Source organism: Pelobates fuscus, chromosome 8, assembly GCF_036172605.1.
Source record: "Pelobates fuscus isolate aPelFus1 chromosome 8, aPelFus1.pri, whole genome shotgun sequence".
Classification (NCBI taxonomy): domain Eukaryota; kingdom Metazoa; phylum Chordata; class Amphibia; order Anura; family Pelobatidae; genus Pelobates; species Pelobates fuscus.
Genome location: NC_086324.1, coordinates 3,391,601 through 3,406,316, shown reverse-complemented (window position 1 = coordinate 3,406,316; position 14,716 = coordinate 3,391,601). Strand labels below are relative to the sequence as shown.

The 14,716-nt window shown below is 43.3% G+C and overlaps 1 protein-coding gene across 4 annotated transcripts in view; it reads right to left on the bottom strand.

Annotated features, from left to right (window-relative positions):
• Positions 1-14,716, bottom strand: part of STEAP3 (STEAP3 metalloreductase) — a 215,547-nt gene that overhangs the window by 178,568 nt on the left and 22,263 nt on the right. For 3 of the 4 annotated variants that reach the window (XR_010085183.1, XR_010085184.1, XR_010085182.1), the window contains exons 4-5: positions 8,656-8,820; positions 532-1,031 (exon numbers count right to left, since the gene is read on the bottom strand). Coding sequence is in view for 1 of the 4 variants with exons in the window: in XM_063429146.1 (XP_063285216.1) it covers positions 756-1,031; positions 8,656-8,820 (441 nt within the window). In the remaining 3 variants the exon portion in view is untranslated. Of the gene's footprint in view, positions 1-132; positions 1,032-8,655; positions 8,821-14,716 lie in introns of those variants that run through there. The other variant, XM_063429146.1, reaches the window with a different exon arrangement.

Here is a 14,716-nt window from a genome sequence, read left to right as displayed (position 1 = left end):
TTTAATGCAATGTAGATTATCTGTCACATTATTATGTGAACAATGCCTGTCCCAGCTGAGACGCTTTCACACAGGGAACAATAATTAAGGCATTTTGCAAAAGGTATTTTAATGTTTCTTAACAATTTCCGGTCAAAAATTACAATCAGCCAACCCGTGTTCATTTTTGCAAATTGATTTGTGTAAAAGCATTTCCTGTGTTTCTGCGTTCCCAGCATGCACTGCAATACGTGCTGATTTGAACATCATTTTGGGGTTCTAAAGGGCCGTAACCTGGCGAGGGATACATCCCCCCGCTGGGAGGAGGAGATATACAAAGTTATATTATATCATTTATAATCTGCTAGAACCACTTTTACTTTTCAGCTACAGAGATTAAAGGGGCAGGAGGGGCACTAAACGTTTACAATCATGATCCTGTGCTGAATTTCAGCAGACATCGGTCACAAGCAGCCACCAACTGGGCATTGGAAGATAAATGACACTCCCCTTATTCAGTTTAATGAAGCGTTTCACCCAAAGCTCCCTTACCCCAGGCACCGCAGATAAAGCCCAGCGCTGGCGATTAAACCTATTTACAGATTACATATTGGATCGGTGGATGTAACTCAATGGGGGTCCACGGAGTGATATATATGATATCCCACAGTAACGATGACACAGATGACAATGGATCTATGCTGGGGAGGGGGGCAGCCACATTCAGACTCCAATACCCCAGAGATGGGTTCATTCCCAATCTCCAGGCAGGTTAGCTAAACATTGCTTGACGTTTCGCTTAATTCCTGCATGTGTGCAAATGTTACGCACTGTCCCTTCTCCCACCCCCTCCGGATCCGCATTAGGCTCAGGTTAACACATGGCAGGAAGAGGACAAGTTTGGCCAATATGATTATGAACGGTAGTAGGAGAGTCAGGGTATACGTTGGAGGCAGGTAAAACTTGTAATGAGTCCGATCAAACGCTCGTTTCCAGCCGAATGTGAGCGTGTGCAGGGTGGCGATTAGCAGGGCTACAAATCCCAGCTTAGACTGCAAAGAAGAAAAAAAAAAAAAGATTTAAAGCTTAAACACAAACCACTTACATTGTACAATCAGCAACATCTTCATTAACCGAAAACTTTCTCTGATAAAAAAAATAGTTTTTATAGAGCAATTGGATCCAGGTCCCTTAGTGATTCACACAGACAGGATTTAAGCAGACTCCACTCACCGTGTCCAACTTCTCGCAGACATAAGAAAAAATTAATTGGGGGAGCTTTGAGTAAATCCTTTATTCAAAGAATAAAATGAAATCTCAGCGACATCAAGTTCTCACATTCAGCTCGCCAAGATTTCAATTACCACGGTCAGCCTTGTCCAACTCGGACTGACATGACAGGATGAGAGTGCTGGGCCTGGTTGGCCATCGGAGATATTGGTAAAACAGGTGTTAATTGTGCAGAGCAGCCCCATATCCAACTGTTCCTAAACAGATATCAATTAATTGGAAACTTACCAGTAAAGGTTAAAGGATCTTAACATGTATAGCTTGGAGGAAAGACGAGACAGGGGGGATATGATAGAAACATTTAAATACATAAAGGGAATCAACACAGTAAAGGAGGAGACTATATTTAAAAGAAGAAAAACTACCACAACAAGAGGACATAGTCTTAAATTAGAGGGACAAAGGTTTAAAAATAATATCAGGAAGTATTACTTTACTGAGAGGGTAGTGGATACATGGAATAGCCTTCCAGCTGAAGTGGTAGAGGTTAACACAGTAAAGGAGTTTAAGCATGCGTGGGATAGGCATAAGGCTATCCTAACTATAAGATAAGGCCAGGGACTAATGAAAGTATTTAGAAAATTGGGCAGACTAGATGGGCCGAATGGTTCTTATCTGCCATCACATTCTATGTTTCTAAACCAAGGGAAGGGGTAGGTATACAGGTTATGTATATTATATTTATATCGCGCTAACAGGTGTACTCAGCACTTTACAGGTTACATTACAGTAGAGGGAGGTACAGTAAGTGCAGTAGGTATACAGTGTATGTATATTATATTTATATAGCACTAACAGGTGTACTCAGCACTTTACAGGTTACATTACAGTAGAGGGAGGTACAGTAAGTGAAGTAGGTATACAGTGTATGTATATTTTATTTATATAGCGCTAACAGGTGTACTCAGCACATTACAGGTTACATTACAGTAGAGGGAGGTACAGTAAGTGCAGTAGGTATACAGTGTATGTATATTATATTTATATAGCACTAACAGGTGTACTCAGCACTTTACAGGTTACATTACAGTAGAGGGAGGTACAGTAAGTGAAGTAGGTATACAGTGTATGTATATTTTATTTATATAGCGCTAACAGGTGTACTCAGCACTTTATAGGTTACATTACAGTAGAGGGAGGTACAGTAAGTGCAGTAGGTATACAGTGTATGTATATTGTATTTATATAGCACTAACAGGTGTACTCAGCACTTTACAGGTTATATTACAGTAGAGGGAGGTACAGTAAGTATACAGTGTATGTATATTATATTTATATAGCGCTAACAGGTGTACTCAGCACTTTACAGGTTACATTACAGTAGAGGGAGGTACAGTAAGTGTAGTAGGTATACAGTGTATGTATATTATATTTATATAGCGCTAACAGGTGTACTCAGCACTTTACAGGTTACATTACAGTAGAGGGAGGTACAGTAAGTGCAGTAGGTATACAGTGTATGTATATATTATTTATATAGCGCTAACAGGTGTACTCAGCACTTTACAGGTTACATTACAGTAGAGGGAGGTACAGTAAGTGCAGTAGGTATACAGGTTATGTATATTTTATTTATATAGCGCTAACAGGTGTACTCAGCACTTTACAGGTTACATTACAGTAGAGGGAGGTACAGTAAGTGCAGTAGGTATACAGTGTATGTATATTTTATTTATATAGCGCTAACAGGTGTACTCAGCACTTTACAGGTTACATTACAGTAGAGGGAGGTACAGTAAGTGCAGTAGGTATACAGTGTATGTATATTATATTTATATAGCGCTAACAGGTGTACTCAGCACTTTACAGGTTACATTACAGTAGAGGGAGGTACAGTAAGTGCAGTAGGTATACAGGTTATGTATATTTTATTTATATAGCGCTAACAGGTGTACTCAGCACTTTACAGGTTACATTACAGTAGAGGGAGGTACAGTAAGTGCGGTAGGTATACAGTGTATGTATATTATATTTATATAGCGCTAACAGGTGTACTCAGCACTTTACAGGTTACATTACAGTAGAGGGAGGTACAGTAAGTGCAGTAGGTATACAGTGTATGTATATTTTATTTATATAGCGCTAACAGGTGTACTTAGCACTTTACAGGTTACATTACAGTAGAGGGAGGTACAGTAAGTGCAGTAGGTATACAGTGTATGTATATTGTATTTATATAGCGCTAACAGGTATACTCAGCACTTTACAGGTTACAATACAGTAGAGGGAGGTACAGTAAGTGCGGTAGGTATACAGTGTATGTATATTATATTTATATAGCGCTAACAGGTGTACTCAGCACTTTACAGGTTACATTACAGTAGAGGGAGGTACAGTAAGTGCAGTAGGTATACAGTGTATGTATATTGTATTTACATAGCGCTAACAGGTGTACTCAGCACTTTACAGGTTACATTACAGTAGAGGGAGGTACAGTAAGTGCAGTAGGTATACAGTGTATGTATATTATATTTATATAGCGCTAACAGGTTTACTCAGCACTTTACAGGTTACATTACAGTAGGGGGAGGTACAGTAAGTGCAGTAGGTATACAGTGTATGTATATTATATTTATATAGCGCTAACAGGTGTACTCAGCACGTTACAGGTTACATTACAGTAGAGGGAGGTACAGTAAGTGCAGTAGGTATACAGTGTATGTATATTATATTTATATAGCGCTAACAGGTGTACTCAGCACTTTACAGGTTACATTACAGTAGAGGGAGGTACAGTAAGTGCAGTAGGTATACAGTGTATGTATATTTTATTTATATAGCGCTAACAGGTGTACTCAGCACTTTACAGGTTACATTACAGTAGAGGGAGGTACAGTAAGTGCAGTAGGTATACAGGTTATGTATATTTTATTTATATAGCGCTAACAGGTGTACTCAGCACTTTACAGGTTACATTACAGTAGAGGGAGGTACAGTAAGTGCAGTAGGTATACAGTGTATGTATATTATATTTATATAGCGCTAACAGGTGTACTCAGCACTTTACAGGTTACATTACAGTAGAGGGAGGTACAGTAAGTGCAGTAGGTATACAGGTTATGTATATTTTATTTATATAGCGCTAACAGGTGTACTCAGCACTTTACAGGTTACATTACAGTAGAGGGAGGTACAGTAAGTGCGGTAGGTATACAGTGTATGTATATTATATTTATATAGCGCTAACAGGTGTACTCAGCACTTTACAGGTTACATTACAGTAGAGGGAGGTACAGTAAGTGCAGTAGGTATACAGTGTATGTATATTTTATTTATATAGCGCTAACAGGTGTACTTAGCACTTTACAGGTTACATTACAGTAGAGGGAGGTACAGTAAGTGCAGTAGGTATACAGTGTATGTATATTGTATTTATATAGCGCTAACAGGTGTACTCAGCACTTTACAGGTTACATTACAGTAGAGGGAGGTACAGTAAGTGTAGTAGGTATACAGTGTATGTATATTTTATTTATATAGCGCTAACAGGTGTACTCAGCACTTTACAGGTTACATTACAGTAGAGGGAGGTACAGTAAGTGCAGTAGGTATACAGTGTATGTATATTGTATTTATATAGCGCTAACAGGTGTACTCAGCACGTTACAGGTTGCATTACAGTAGAGGGAGGTACAGTAAGTGCAGTAGGTATACAGTGTATGTATATTGTATTTATATAGCGCTAACAGGTGTACTCAGCACTTTACAGGTTACATTACAGTAGAGGGAGGTACAGTAAGTGCAGTAGGTATACAGTGTATGTATATTGTATTTATATAGCGCTAACAGGTGTACTCAGCACTTTACAGGTTACATTACAGTAGAGGGAGGTACAGTAAGCGCTGTAGGTATACAGTGTATGTATATTGTATTTATATAGCGCTAACAGGTGTACTCAGCACGTTACAGGTTGCATTACAGTAGAGGGAGGTACAGTAAGTGCAGTAGGTATACAGTGTATGTATATTATATTTATATAGCGCTAACAGGTGTACTCAGCACTTTACAGGTTACATTACAGTAGAGGGAGGTACAGTAAGTGCAGTAGATATACAGTGTATGTATATTTTATTTATTTAGCGCTAACAGGTGTACTCAGCACTTTACAGGTTACATTACAGTAGAGGGAGGTACAGTAAGTGCAGTAGGTATACAGTGTATGTATATTTTATTTATTTAGCGCTAACAGGTGTACTCAGCACTTTACAGGTTACATTACAGTAGAGGGAGGTACAGTAAGTGCAGTAGATATACAGTGTATGTATATTTTATTTATATAGCGCTAACAGGTGTACTCAGCACTTTACAGGTTACATTACAGTAGAGGGAGGTACAGTAAGTATACAGTGTATGTATATTTTATTTATACAGCGCTAACAGGTGTACTCAGCACTTTACAGGTTACATTACAGTAGAGGGAGGTACAGTAAGTATACAGTGTATGTATATTTTATTTATATAGCACTAACAGGTGTACTCAGCACTTTACAGGTACATTACAGTAGAGGGAGGTACAGTAAGTGCAGTAGGTATACAGTGTATGTACATTATATTTATATAGCGCTAACAGGTGTACTCAGCACTTTACAGGTTATATTACAGTAGAGGGAGGTACAGTAAGTGCAGTAGGAATACAGTGTATGTATATTATATTTATATAGCGCTAACAGGTGTACTCAGCACTTTACAGGTTACATTACAGTAGAGGGAGGTACAGTAAGTGCAGTAGGTATACAGTGTATGTATATTTTATTTATATAGCACTAACAGGTGTACTCAGCACTTTAAAGGTTACATTACAGTAGAGGGAGGTACAGTAAGTGCAGTAGGTATACAGTGTATGTATATTTTATTTATATAGCGCTAACAGGTGTACTCAGCACTTTACAGGTTACATTACAGTAGAGGGAGGTACAGTAAGTGCAGTAGGTATACAGTGTACCGTATATACTCGAGTATAAGCCGACCCGAATATAAGCCGAGGCCCCTAATTTTTCCCCAAAAAACTGGGAAAACTTATTGACTCGAGCATAAGACTAGGGTGGGAAATGCAGCAGCTACTGGTAAATTTCTAAATAAAATTAGATCCTAAAAAAAATATATTAATTGAATATTTATTTACAGTGTGTGTATAATGAATGCAGTGTGTGCGTATGAGTGCAGCGTGTGTGTGTATGAGTGCAGCGTGTGTGTATGAGTGCAGTGTGTGTATGAGTGCAGCGTGTGTGTGTATGAGTGCAGCGTGTGTATGAGTGCAGCGTGTGTATGAGTGCAGTGTGTGTGTGTATGAATGCAGTGTGTGTGTGTATGAATGCAGTGTGTGTGTATGAGTGCAGTGTGTGTATGAATGCAGTGTGTGTATGAATGCAGTGTATGAATGCAGTGTGTGCAGGGCCGGTGCAAGGATATTTGCCCCCCCCATATGTCCTGACCTCCCCTCCTCCTCCCTCAGTGGTCCTTACCTCCCCACCCCCGTGTTCCTTCACCCCCCTCCCCCAGTGGTCCTGACTCACCCCTCCCCTAGTGGTCCTTACTTCCCCCTCCCCTCCCCTCCCCTAGTGGTCCTTACTTCCCCCTCCCCTCCCCTAGTGGTCCTTATCCCCCCCTCCCTCCCCTAGTGGTCCTTATCCCCCCCCTCCCTCCCATAGTGGTCCTTATCCCCCTCCCTCCCATAGTGGTCCTTATCCCCCCCCTCCCTTCCTCCCATAGTGGTCCTTATCCCCCCTCCCTCCCATAGTGTTCCTTTTCTCCCCCCCTCCCTCCAATAGTGGTCCTTATCCCCCCCCTCCCTCCCATAGCGGTCCTTATACCCCCCCTCCCTCCCATAGTGGTCCTTATCCCACCCCCTCCCTCCCATAGTGGTCCTTATACCCCCCCCCCCCTCCCAACGGTGGTCCTTATACCGCCTTTTTTTTTTTATTTTATTTTTTATTATTATTTTTTATTTTATTTATTTTTCGTCCCCCCTCCCTGCTTGATACATGGCAGGGAGGGGGGCTCTCCTTCCCTGGTGGTCCAGTGGCAGTTCAGTGGGGGGGAGAGGGGGGCTGGCAGAGCTGTACTTACCTGTTCTGCAGCTCCTGTCAGCTCTCTCCTCCTCTGCGCCGTCCGTGCAGCTCCCTCTGTCAGCTCACACTGTAAGTCTCGCGAGAGCCGCGGCTCTCGCGAGACTTACACTGGGAGCTGACCGAGGTGCTGAACAGACGGCGCGGAGGAGGAGAGAGCTGACAGGAGCTGCAGAACAGGTAAGTACAGCTCTGCCAGCCCCCCTCTCCCCCCAGTCTGTATTATGGCAATGTAAATTGCCATAATACAGACTATTGACTCGAGTATAAGCCGAGTTGGGGTTTTTCAGCACAAAAAATGGGCTGAAAAACTCGGCTTATACTCGAGTATATACGGTATGTATATTATATTTATATAGTGCTAACAGGTGTACTCAGCACTTTACAGGTTACATTACAGTAGGGGGAGGTACAGTAAGTGCAGTAGGTATACAGTGTATGTATATTATATTTATATAGCGCTAACAGGTGTACTCAGCACTTTACAGGTTACATTACAGTAGAGGGAGGTACAGTAAGTGCAGTAGGTATACAGTGTATGTATATTATATTTATATAGCGCTAACAGGTGTACTCAGCACTTTACATGTTACATTACAGTAGAGGGAGGTACAGTAAGTGCAGTAGGTATACAGTGTATGTATATTATATTTATATGGCGCTAACAGGTGTACTCGGCACTTTACAGGTTACATTACAGTAGAGAGAGGTACAGTAAGTGCAGTAGGTATACAGTGTATGTATATTTTATTTATAGCGCTAACAGGTGTACTCGGCACTTTACAGGTTACATTACAGTAGAGGGAGGTACAGTAAGTGCAGTAGGTATTCAGTGTATGTATATTTTATTTATATAGCGCTAACAGGTGTACTCAGCACTTTACAGGTTACATTACAGTAGAGGGAGGTACAGTAAGTGCAGTAGGTATACAGTGTATGTATATTATATTTATATAGTGCTAACAGGTGTACTCAGCACTTTACAGGTTACATTACAGTAGAGGGAGGTACAGTAAGTGCAGTAGGTATACAGTGTATGTATATTATATTTATATAGTGCTAACAGGTGTACTCAGCATTTTACAGGTTACATTACAGTAGAGGGAGGTACAGTAACTGCAGTAGGTATACAGTGTATGTATATTATATTTATATAGCGCTAAAAGGTGTACTCATCACGTTACAGGTTACATTACAGTAGAGGGAGGTACAGTAAGTGCGGGGTGTATACAGTGTATATTTGGCTTGTAATTCCATATTGTGGTCCACTAGTGAGGAATTGCGTGGCTGTTGTGGAGCAGTAACAGATGAACACACTTACCTGGATAAAGCGGAATTCTCTCCAGTTCAGAGAGTTCCCTATGGACGGTAAGGAGGTAATAGCGAGTAGTGAGAGGGCGCCAAGTGCCATAATCCCAAGAGAAACATAAATCTCCATCCGCCAAACCTCCTCTTCCTGCCAAGAACTGGTTACATTCAGCTTCACCTGCACCGAACCAAGAAAGCAATGCACAAAGTCACTACAGAGTATCCGCTGGGATCATTCAGGAAAGGGTGAGCTAGGAATGATCTACCTATCGGGACACCTACCTGGGGTGAGCTAGGAATGATCTACCTATCGGGACACCTACCTGGGGTGAGCTAGGAATGATCTACATATCGGGACACCTACCTGGGGTGAGCTAGGAATGATCTACCTATCGGGACACCTACCTCGAGTGAGCTGGGAATGATCTACCTATTGGGACACCTACCTGGGGTGAGCTAGGAATGATCTACCTATCGTGACACCCACCTTGAGTGAGCTAGGAATGATCTACCTATCGGGACACCCACCTCGAGTGAGCTAGGAATTATCTACCTATCGGGACACCCACCTTGAGTGAGCTAGGAATGATCTACCTATCGGGACACCCACCTCAAGTGAGCTAGGAATGATCTACCTATCGGGACACCTACCTCGAGTGAGCTAGGAATGATCTACCTATCGTGACACCCACCTCAAGTGAGCTAGGAATGATCTACCTATCGGGACACCTACCTCAAGTGAGCTAGGAATGATCTACCTATTGGGACACCTACCTCGAGTGAGCTAGGAATGATCTACCTATCCAAACACCCACCTTGAGTGGGCTAGGAATGATCTACCTATCGTGACACCCACCTGGGGTGAGCTAGGAATGATCTACCTATCGGGACACCTACCTCGAGTGAGCTAGGAATGATCTACCTATTGGCACACCTACCTCGAGTGAGCTAGGAATGATCTACCTATCGTGACACCCACCTGGGGTGAGCTAGGAATGATCTACCTATCGAAACACCCACCTCGAGTGGGCTAGGAATGATCTACCTATCGTGACACCCACCTGGTGTGAACTAGGAATGATCGGGACACCACCTGGGGTGAGCTAGGAATGATCTACCTATCGGGACACCTACCTCGAGTGAGCTAGGAATGATCGGGACACCACCTGGGGTGAGCTAGAAATGATCTACCTATCAAGACACCCACCTGGGGTGGGCTAAGAATAATCCACCTACAGGGATGACCTACATATTGAGGCTCACACCACATCATATGTTTGTTCACCTGATTTACCTGTCTGGACTTGGAAGTGTCTAACAGAATCCTCCAGTTATAACCCTCTGGCTACGTGTGCACCGATTGTGTGTCCTTACACATTACCAGGAACTCTGGGATGCCACACGAGGCTAAGACTTTACAGCACAAAGTCATTTTTTTAAAATGTAAAAACTTTAAATGTCCCACGTATGAGGTTCAAAATCCAATTCTGCCAGGGCTTCTGTTCACAGTTACAGCACTCCGGGTCACCATGAATGACTGTCTACGAGGTCACTCCGGGTCACCATGAATGACTGTCTACGAGGTCACTCCGGGTCACCATGAATGACTGTCTACGAGGTCACTCCGGGTCACCATGAATGACTGTCTACGAGGTCACTCCGGGTCACCATGAATGACTGTCTACGAGGTCACTCCGGGTCACCATGAATGACTGTCTACGAGGTCACTCCGGGTCACCATGAATGACTGTCTACGAGGTCACTCCGGGTCACCATGAATGACTGTCTACGAGGTCACTCCGGGTCACCATGAATGACTGTCTACGAGGTCACTCCGGGTCACCATGAATGACTGTCTACGAGGTCACTCCGGGTCACCATGAATGACTGTCTACGAGGTCACTCCGGGTCACCATGAATGACTGTCTACGAGGTCACTCCGGGTCACCATGAATGACTGTCTACGAGGTCACTCCGGGTCACCATGAATGACTGTCTACGAGGTCACTCCGGGTCACCATGAATGACTGTCTACGAGGTCACTCCGGGTCACCATGAATGACTGTCTACGAGGTCACTCCGGGTCACCATGAATGACTGTCTACGAGGTTTGTATTCTGTTATATTGTATTGCTACATAGAACGGGTGGGCAAGTGGCGCATACCTTCTACTTCTTTCAGATCTCATAGAATCCCGAATCCTCGAGGGATCATTTTCAGGAGAAACAGATATAGCAATTGGGTGGTGAGTGACTACAACCAACAGCGGTTAATTAATGGAGGGCTGGTAGGTGTGCCGATAGGTAGATCATTCCTAGCTCACTCGAGGTAGGTGTCCCAATAGGTAGATCATTCCTAGCTCACCCCAGGTGGGTGTCACGATAGGTAGATCATTCCTAGCTCACTCGAGGTAGGTGTCCCAATAGGTAGATCATTCCTAGCTCACTTGAGGTAGGTGTCCCGATAGGTAGATCATTCCTAGCTCACTTGAGGTGGGTGTCACGATAGGTAGATCATTATAATGCACCCTTACTGCTCTATCAGGTGAGATCATTCCAATATAGTGTACACTGCGGCTGGTATAATGCACCCTTACTGCTCTATCAGGTGAGATCATTCCAATATAGTGTACACTGCGGCTGGTATAATGCACCCTTACTGCTCTATCAGGTGAGATCGTTCCAATATAGTGTACACTGCGGCTGGTATAATGCACCCTTACTGCTCTATCAGGTGAGATCGTTCCAATATAGTGTACACTGCGGCTGGTATAATGCACCCTTACTGCTCTATCAAGTGAGATTGTTCCAATATAGTGTACACTGCGGCTGGTATAATGCACCCTTACTGCTCTATCAGGTGAGATCATTCCAATATAGTGTACACTGCGGCTGGTATAATGCACCCTTACTGCTCTATCAGGTGAGATCATTCCAATATAGTGTACACTGCGGCTGGTATAATGCACCCTTACTGCTCTATCAGGTGAGATCATTCCAATATAGTGTACACTGCGGCTGGTATAATGCACCCTTACTGCTCTATCAGGTGAGATCGTTCCAATATAGTGTACACTGCGGCTGGTATAATGCACCCTTACTGCTCTATCAGGTGAGATCATTCCAATATAGTGTACACTGCAGCTGGTATAATGCACCCTTACTGCTCTATCAGGTGAGATCATTCCAATATAGTGTACACTGCGGCTGGTCTAATGCACCCTTACTGCTCTATCAGGTGAGATCGTTCCAATATAGTGTACACTGCGGCTGGTATAATGCACCCTTACTGCTCTATCAGGTGAGATCGTTCCAATATAGTGTACACTGCGGCTGGTATAATGCACCCTTACTGCTCTATCAGGTGAGATCATTCCAATATAGTGTACACTGCGGCTGGTATAATGCACCCTTACTGCTCTATCAGGTGAGATCATTCCAATATAGTGTACACTGCGGCTGGTATAATGCACCCTTACTGCTCTATCAGGTGAGATCATTCCAATATAGTGTACACTGCGGCTGGTCTAATGCACCCTTACTGCTCTATCAGGTGAGATCGTTCCAATATAGTGTACACTGCGGCTGGTATAATGCACCCTTACTGCTCTATCAGGTGAGATCATTCCAATATAGTGTACACTGCGGCTGGTATAATGCACCCTTACTGCTCTATCAGGTGAGATCGTTCCAATATAGTGTACACTGCGGCTGGTATAATGCACCCTTACTGCTCTATCAGGTGAGATCATTCCAATATAGTGTACACTGCGGCTGGTATAATGCACCCTTACTGCTCTATCAGGTGAGATCATTCCAATATAGTGTACACTGCGGCTGGTATAATGCACCCTTACTGCTCTATGAGGTGAGATCGTTCCAATATAGTGTACACTGCGGCTGGTATAATGCACCCTTACTGCTCTATGAGGTGAGATCGTTCCAATATAGTGTACACTGCGGCTGGTATAATGCACCCTTACTGCTCTATCAGGTGAGATCATTCCAATATAGTGTACACTGCGGCTGGTATAATGCACCCTTACTGCTCTATCAGGTGAGATCATTCCAATATAGTGTACACTGCGGCTGGTATAATGCACCCTTACTGCTCTATCAGGTGAGATCATTCCAATATAGTGTACACTGCGGCTGGTATAATGCACCCTTACTGCTCTATGAGGTGAGATCATTCCAATATAGTGTACACTGCGGCTGGTATAATGCACCCTTACTGCTCTATCAGGTGAGATCATTCCAATATAGTGTACACTGCGGCTGGTATAATGCACCCTTACTGCTCTATCAGGTGAGATCATTCCAATATAGTGTACACTGCGGCTGGTATAATGCACCCTTACTGCTCTATCAGGTGAGATCGTTCCAATATAGTGTACACTGCGGCTGGTATAATGCACCCTTACTGCTCTATCAGGTGAGATCATTCCAATATAGTGTACACTGCGGCTGGTATAATGCACCCTTACTGCTCTATCAAGTGAGATCATTCCAATATAGTGTACACTGCGGCTGGTATAATGCACCCTTACTGCTCTATGAGGTGAGATCATTCCAATATAGTGTACACTGCGGCTGGTATAATGCACCCTTACTGCTCTATCAGGTGAGATCGTTCCAATATAGTGTACACTGCGGCTGGTATAATGCACCCTTACTGCTCTATCAGGTGAGATCATTCCAATATAGTGTACACTGCGGCTGGTATAATGCACCCTTACTGCTCTATGAGGTGAGATCGTTCCAATATAGTGTACACTGCGGCTGGTATAATGCACCCTTACTGCTCTATCAGGTGAGATCGTTCCAATATAGTGTACACTGCGGCTGGTATAATGCACCCTTACTGCTCTATCAGGTGAGATCGTTCCAATATAGTGTACACTGCGGCTGGTATAATGCACCCTTACTGCTCTATCAGGTGAGATCATTCCAATATAGTGTACACTGCGGCTGGTATAATGCACCCTTACTGCTCTATCAGGTGAGATCATTCCAATATAGTGTACACTGCGGCTGGTATAATGCACCCTTACTGCTCTATCAGGTGAGATCGTTCCAATATAGTGTACACTGCGGCTGGTATAATGCACCCTTACTGCTCTATCAGGTGAGATCATTCCAATATAGTGTACACTGCGGCTGGTATAATGCACCCTTACTGCTCTATCAGGTGAGATCATTCCAATATAGTGTACACTGCGGCTGGTATAATGCACCCTTACTGCTCTATCAGGTGAGATCGTTCCAATATAGTGTACACTGCGGCTGGTATAATGCACCCTTACTGCTCTATCAGGTGAGATCATTCCAATATAGTGTACACTGCATCTGGTATAATGCACCCTTACTGCTCTATCAGGTGAGATCGTTCCAATATAGTGTACACTGTGGCTGGTATAATGCACCCTTACTGCTCTATCAGGTGAGATCATTCCAATATAGTGTACACTGCGGCTGGTATAATGCACCCTTACTGCTCTATCAGGTGAGATCGTTCCAATATAGTGTACACTGCGGCTGGTATAATGCACCCTTACTGCTCTATCAGGTGAGATCGTTCCAATATAGTGTACACTGCGGCTGGTATAATGCACCCTTACTGCTCTATCAGGTGAGATCGTTCCAATATAGTGTACACTGCATGTAACATTGAAGCCGCAGGACTACAAAATACAAATAAATAGTAAGTAGAGATATGGAAATCCTTGGACTTTGCCCCCGATCTCTATATCTTTACTGCACTTTATATTTATTTTTCTGGGTCCCTCTTGCCAGCTGTGATCCATATTAAAGCAGGATGGTGGCCTAGAGCCAGGTCTGGGGGAGCCGCTAATTGTACCCCTATAGCAGCTGCACTAAGGGTTGTATCTCCTCTCTCAGTAATCCGAGGAGTGAGGAGGCTCAGTGTCCCGCAGTGATTCGAAGCGATCCAGGTAAGGCTCAATATGATGTGAGTGGCAGGCAGTATGTCCCTATATTGTAGATTGTCTGATAGAGATTTTCTTGTTATATAATCGCTGTAATCTCTCGTTGGCGTGTAGTGTTTGGAAGGAC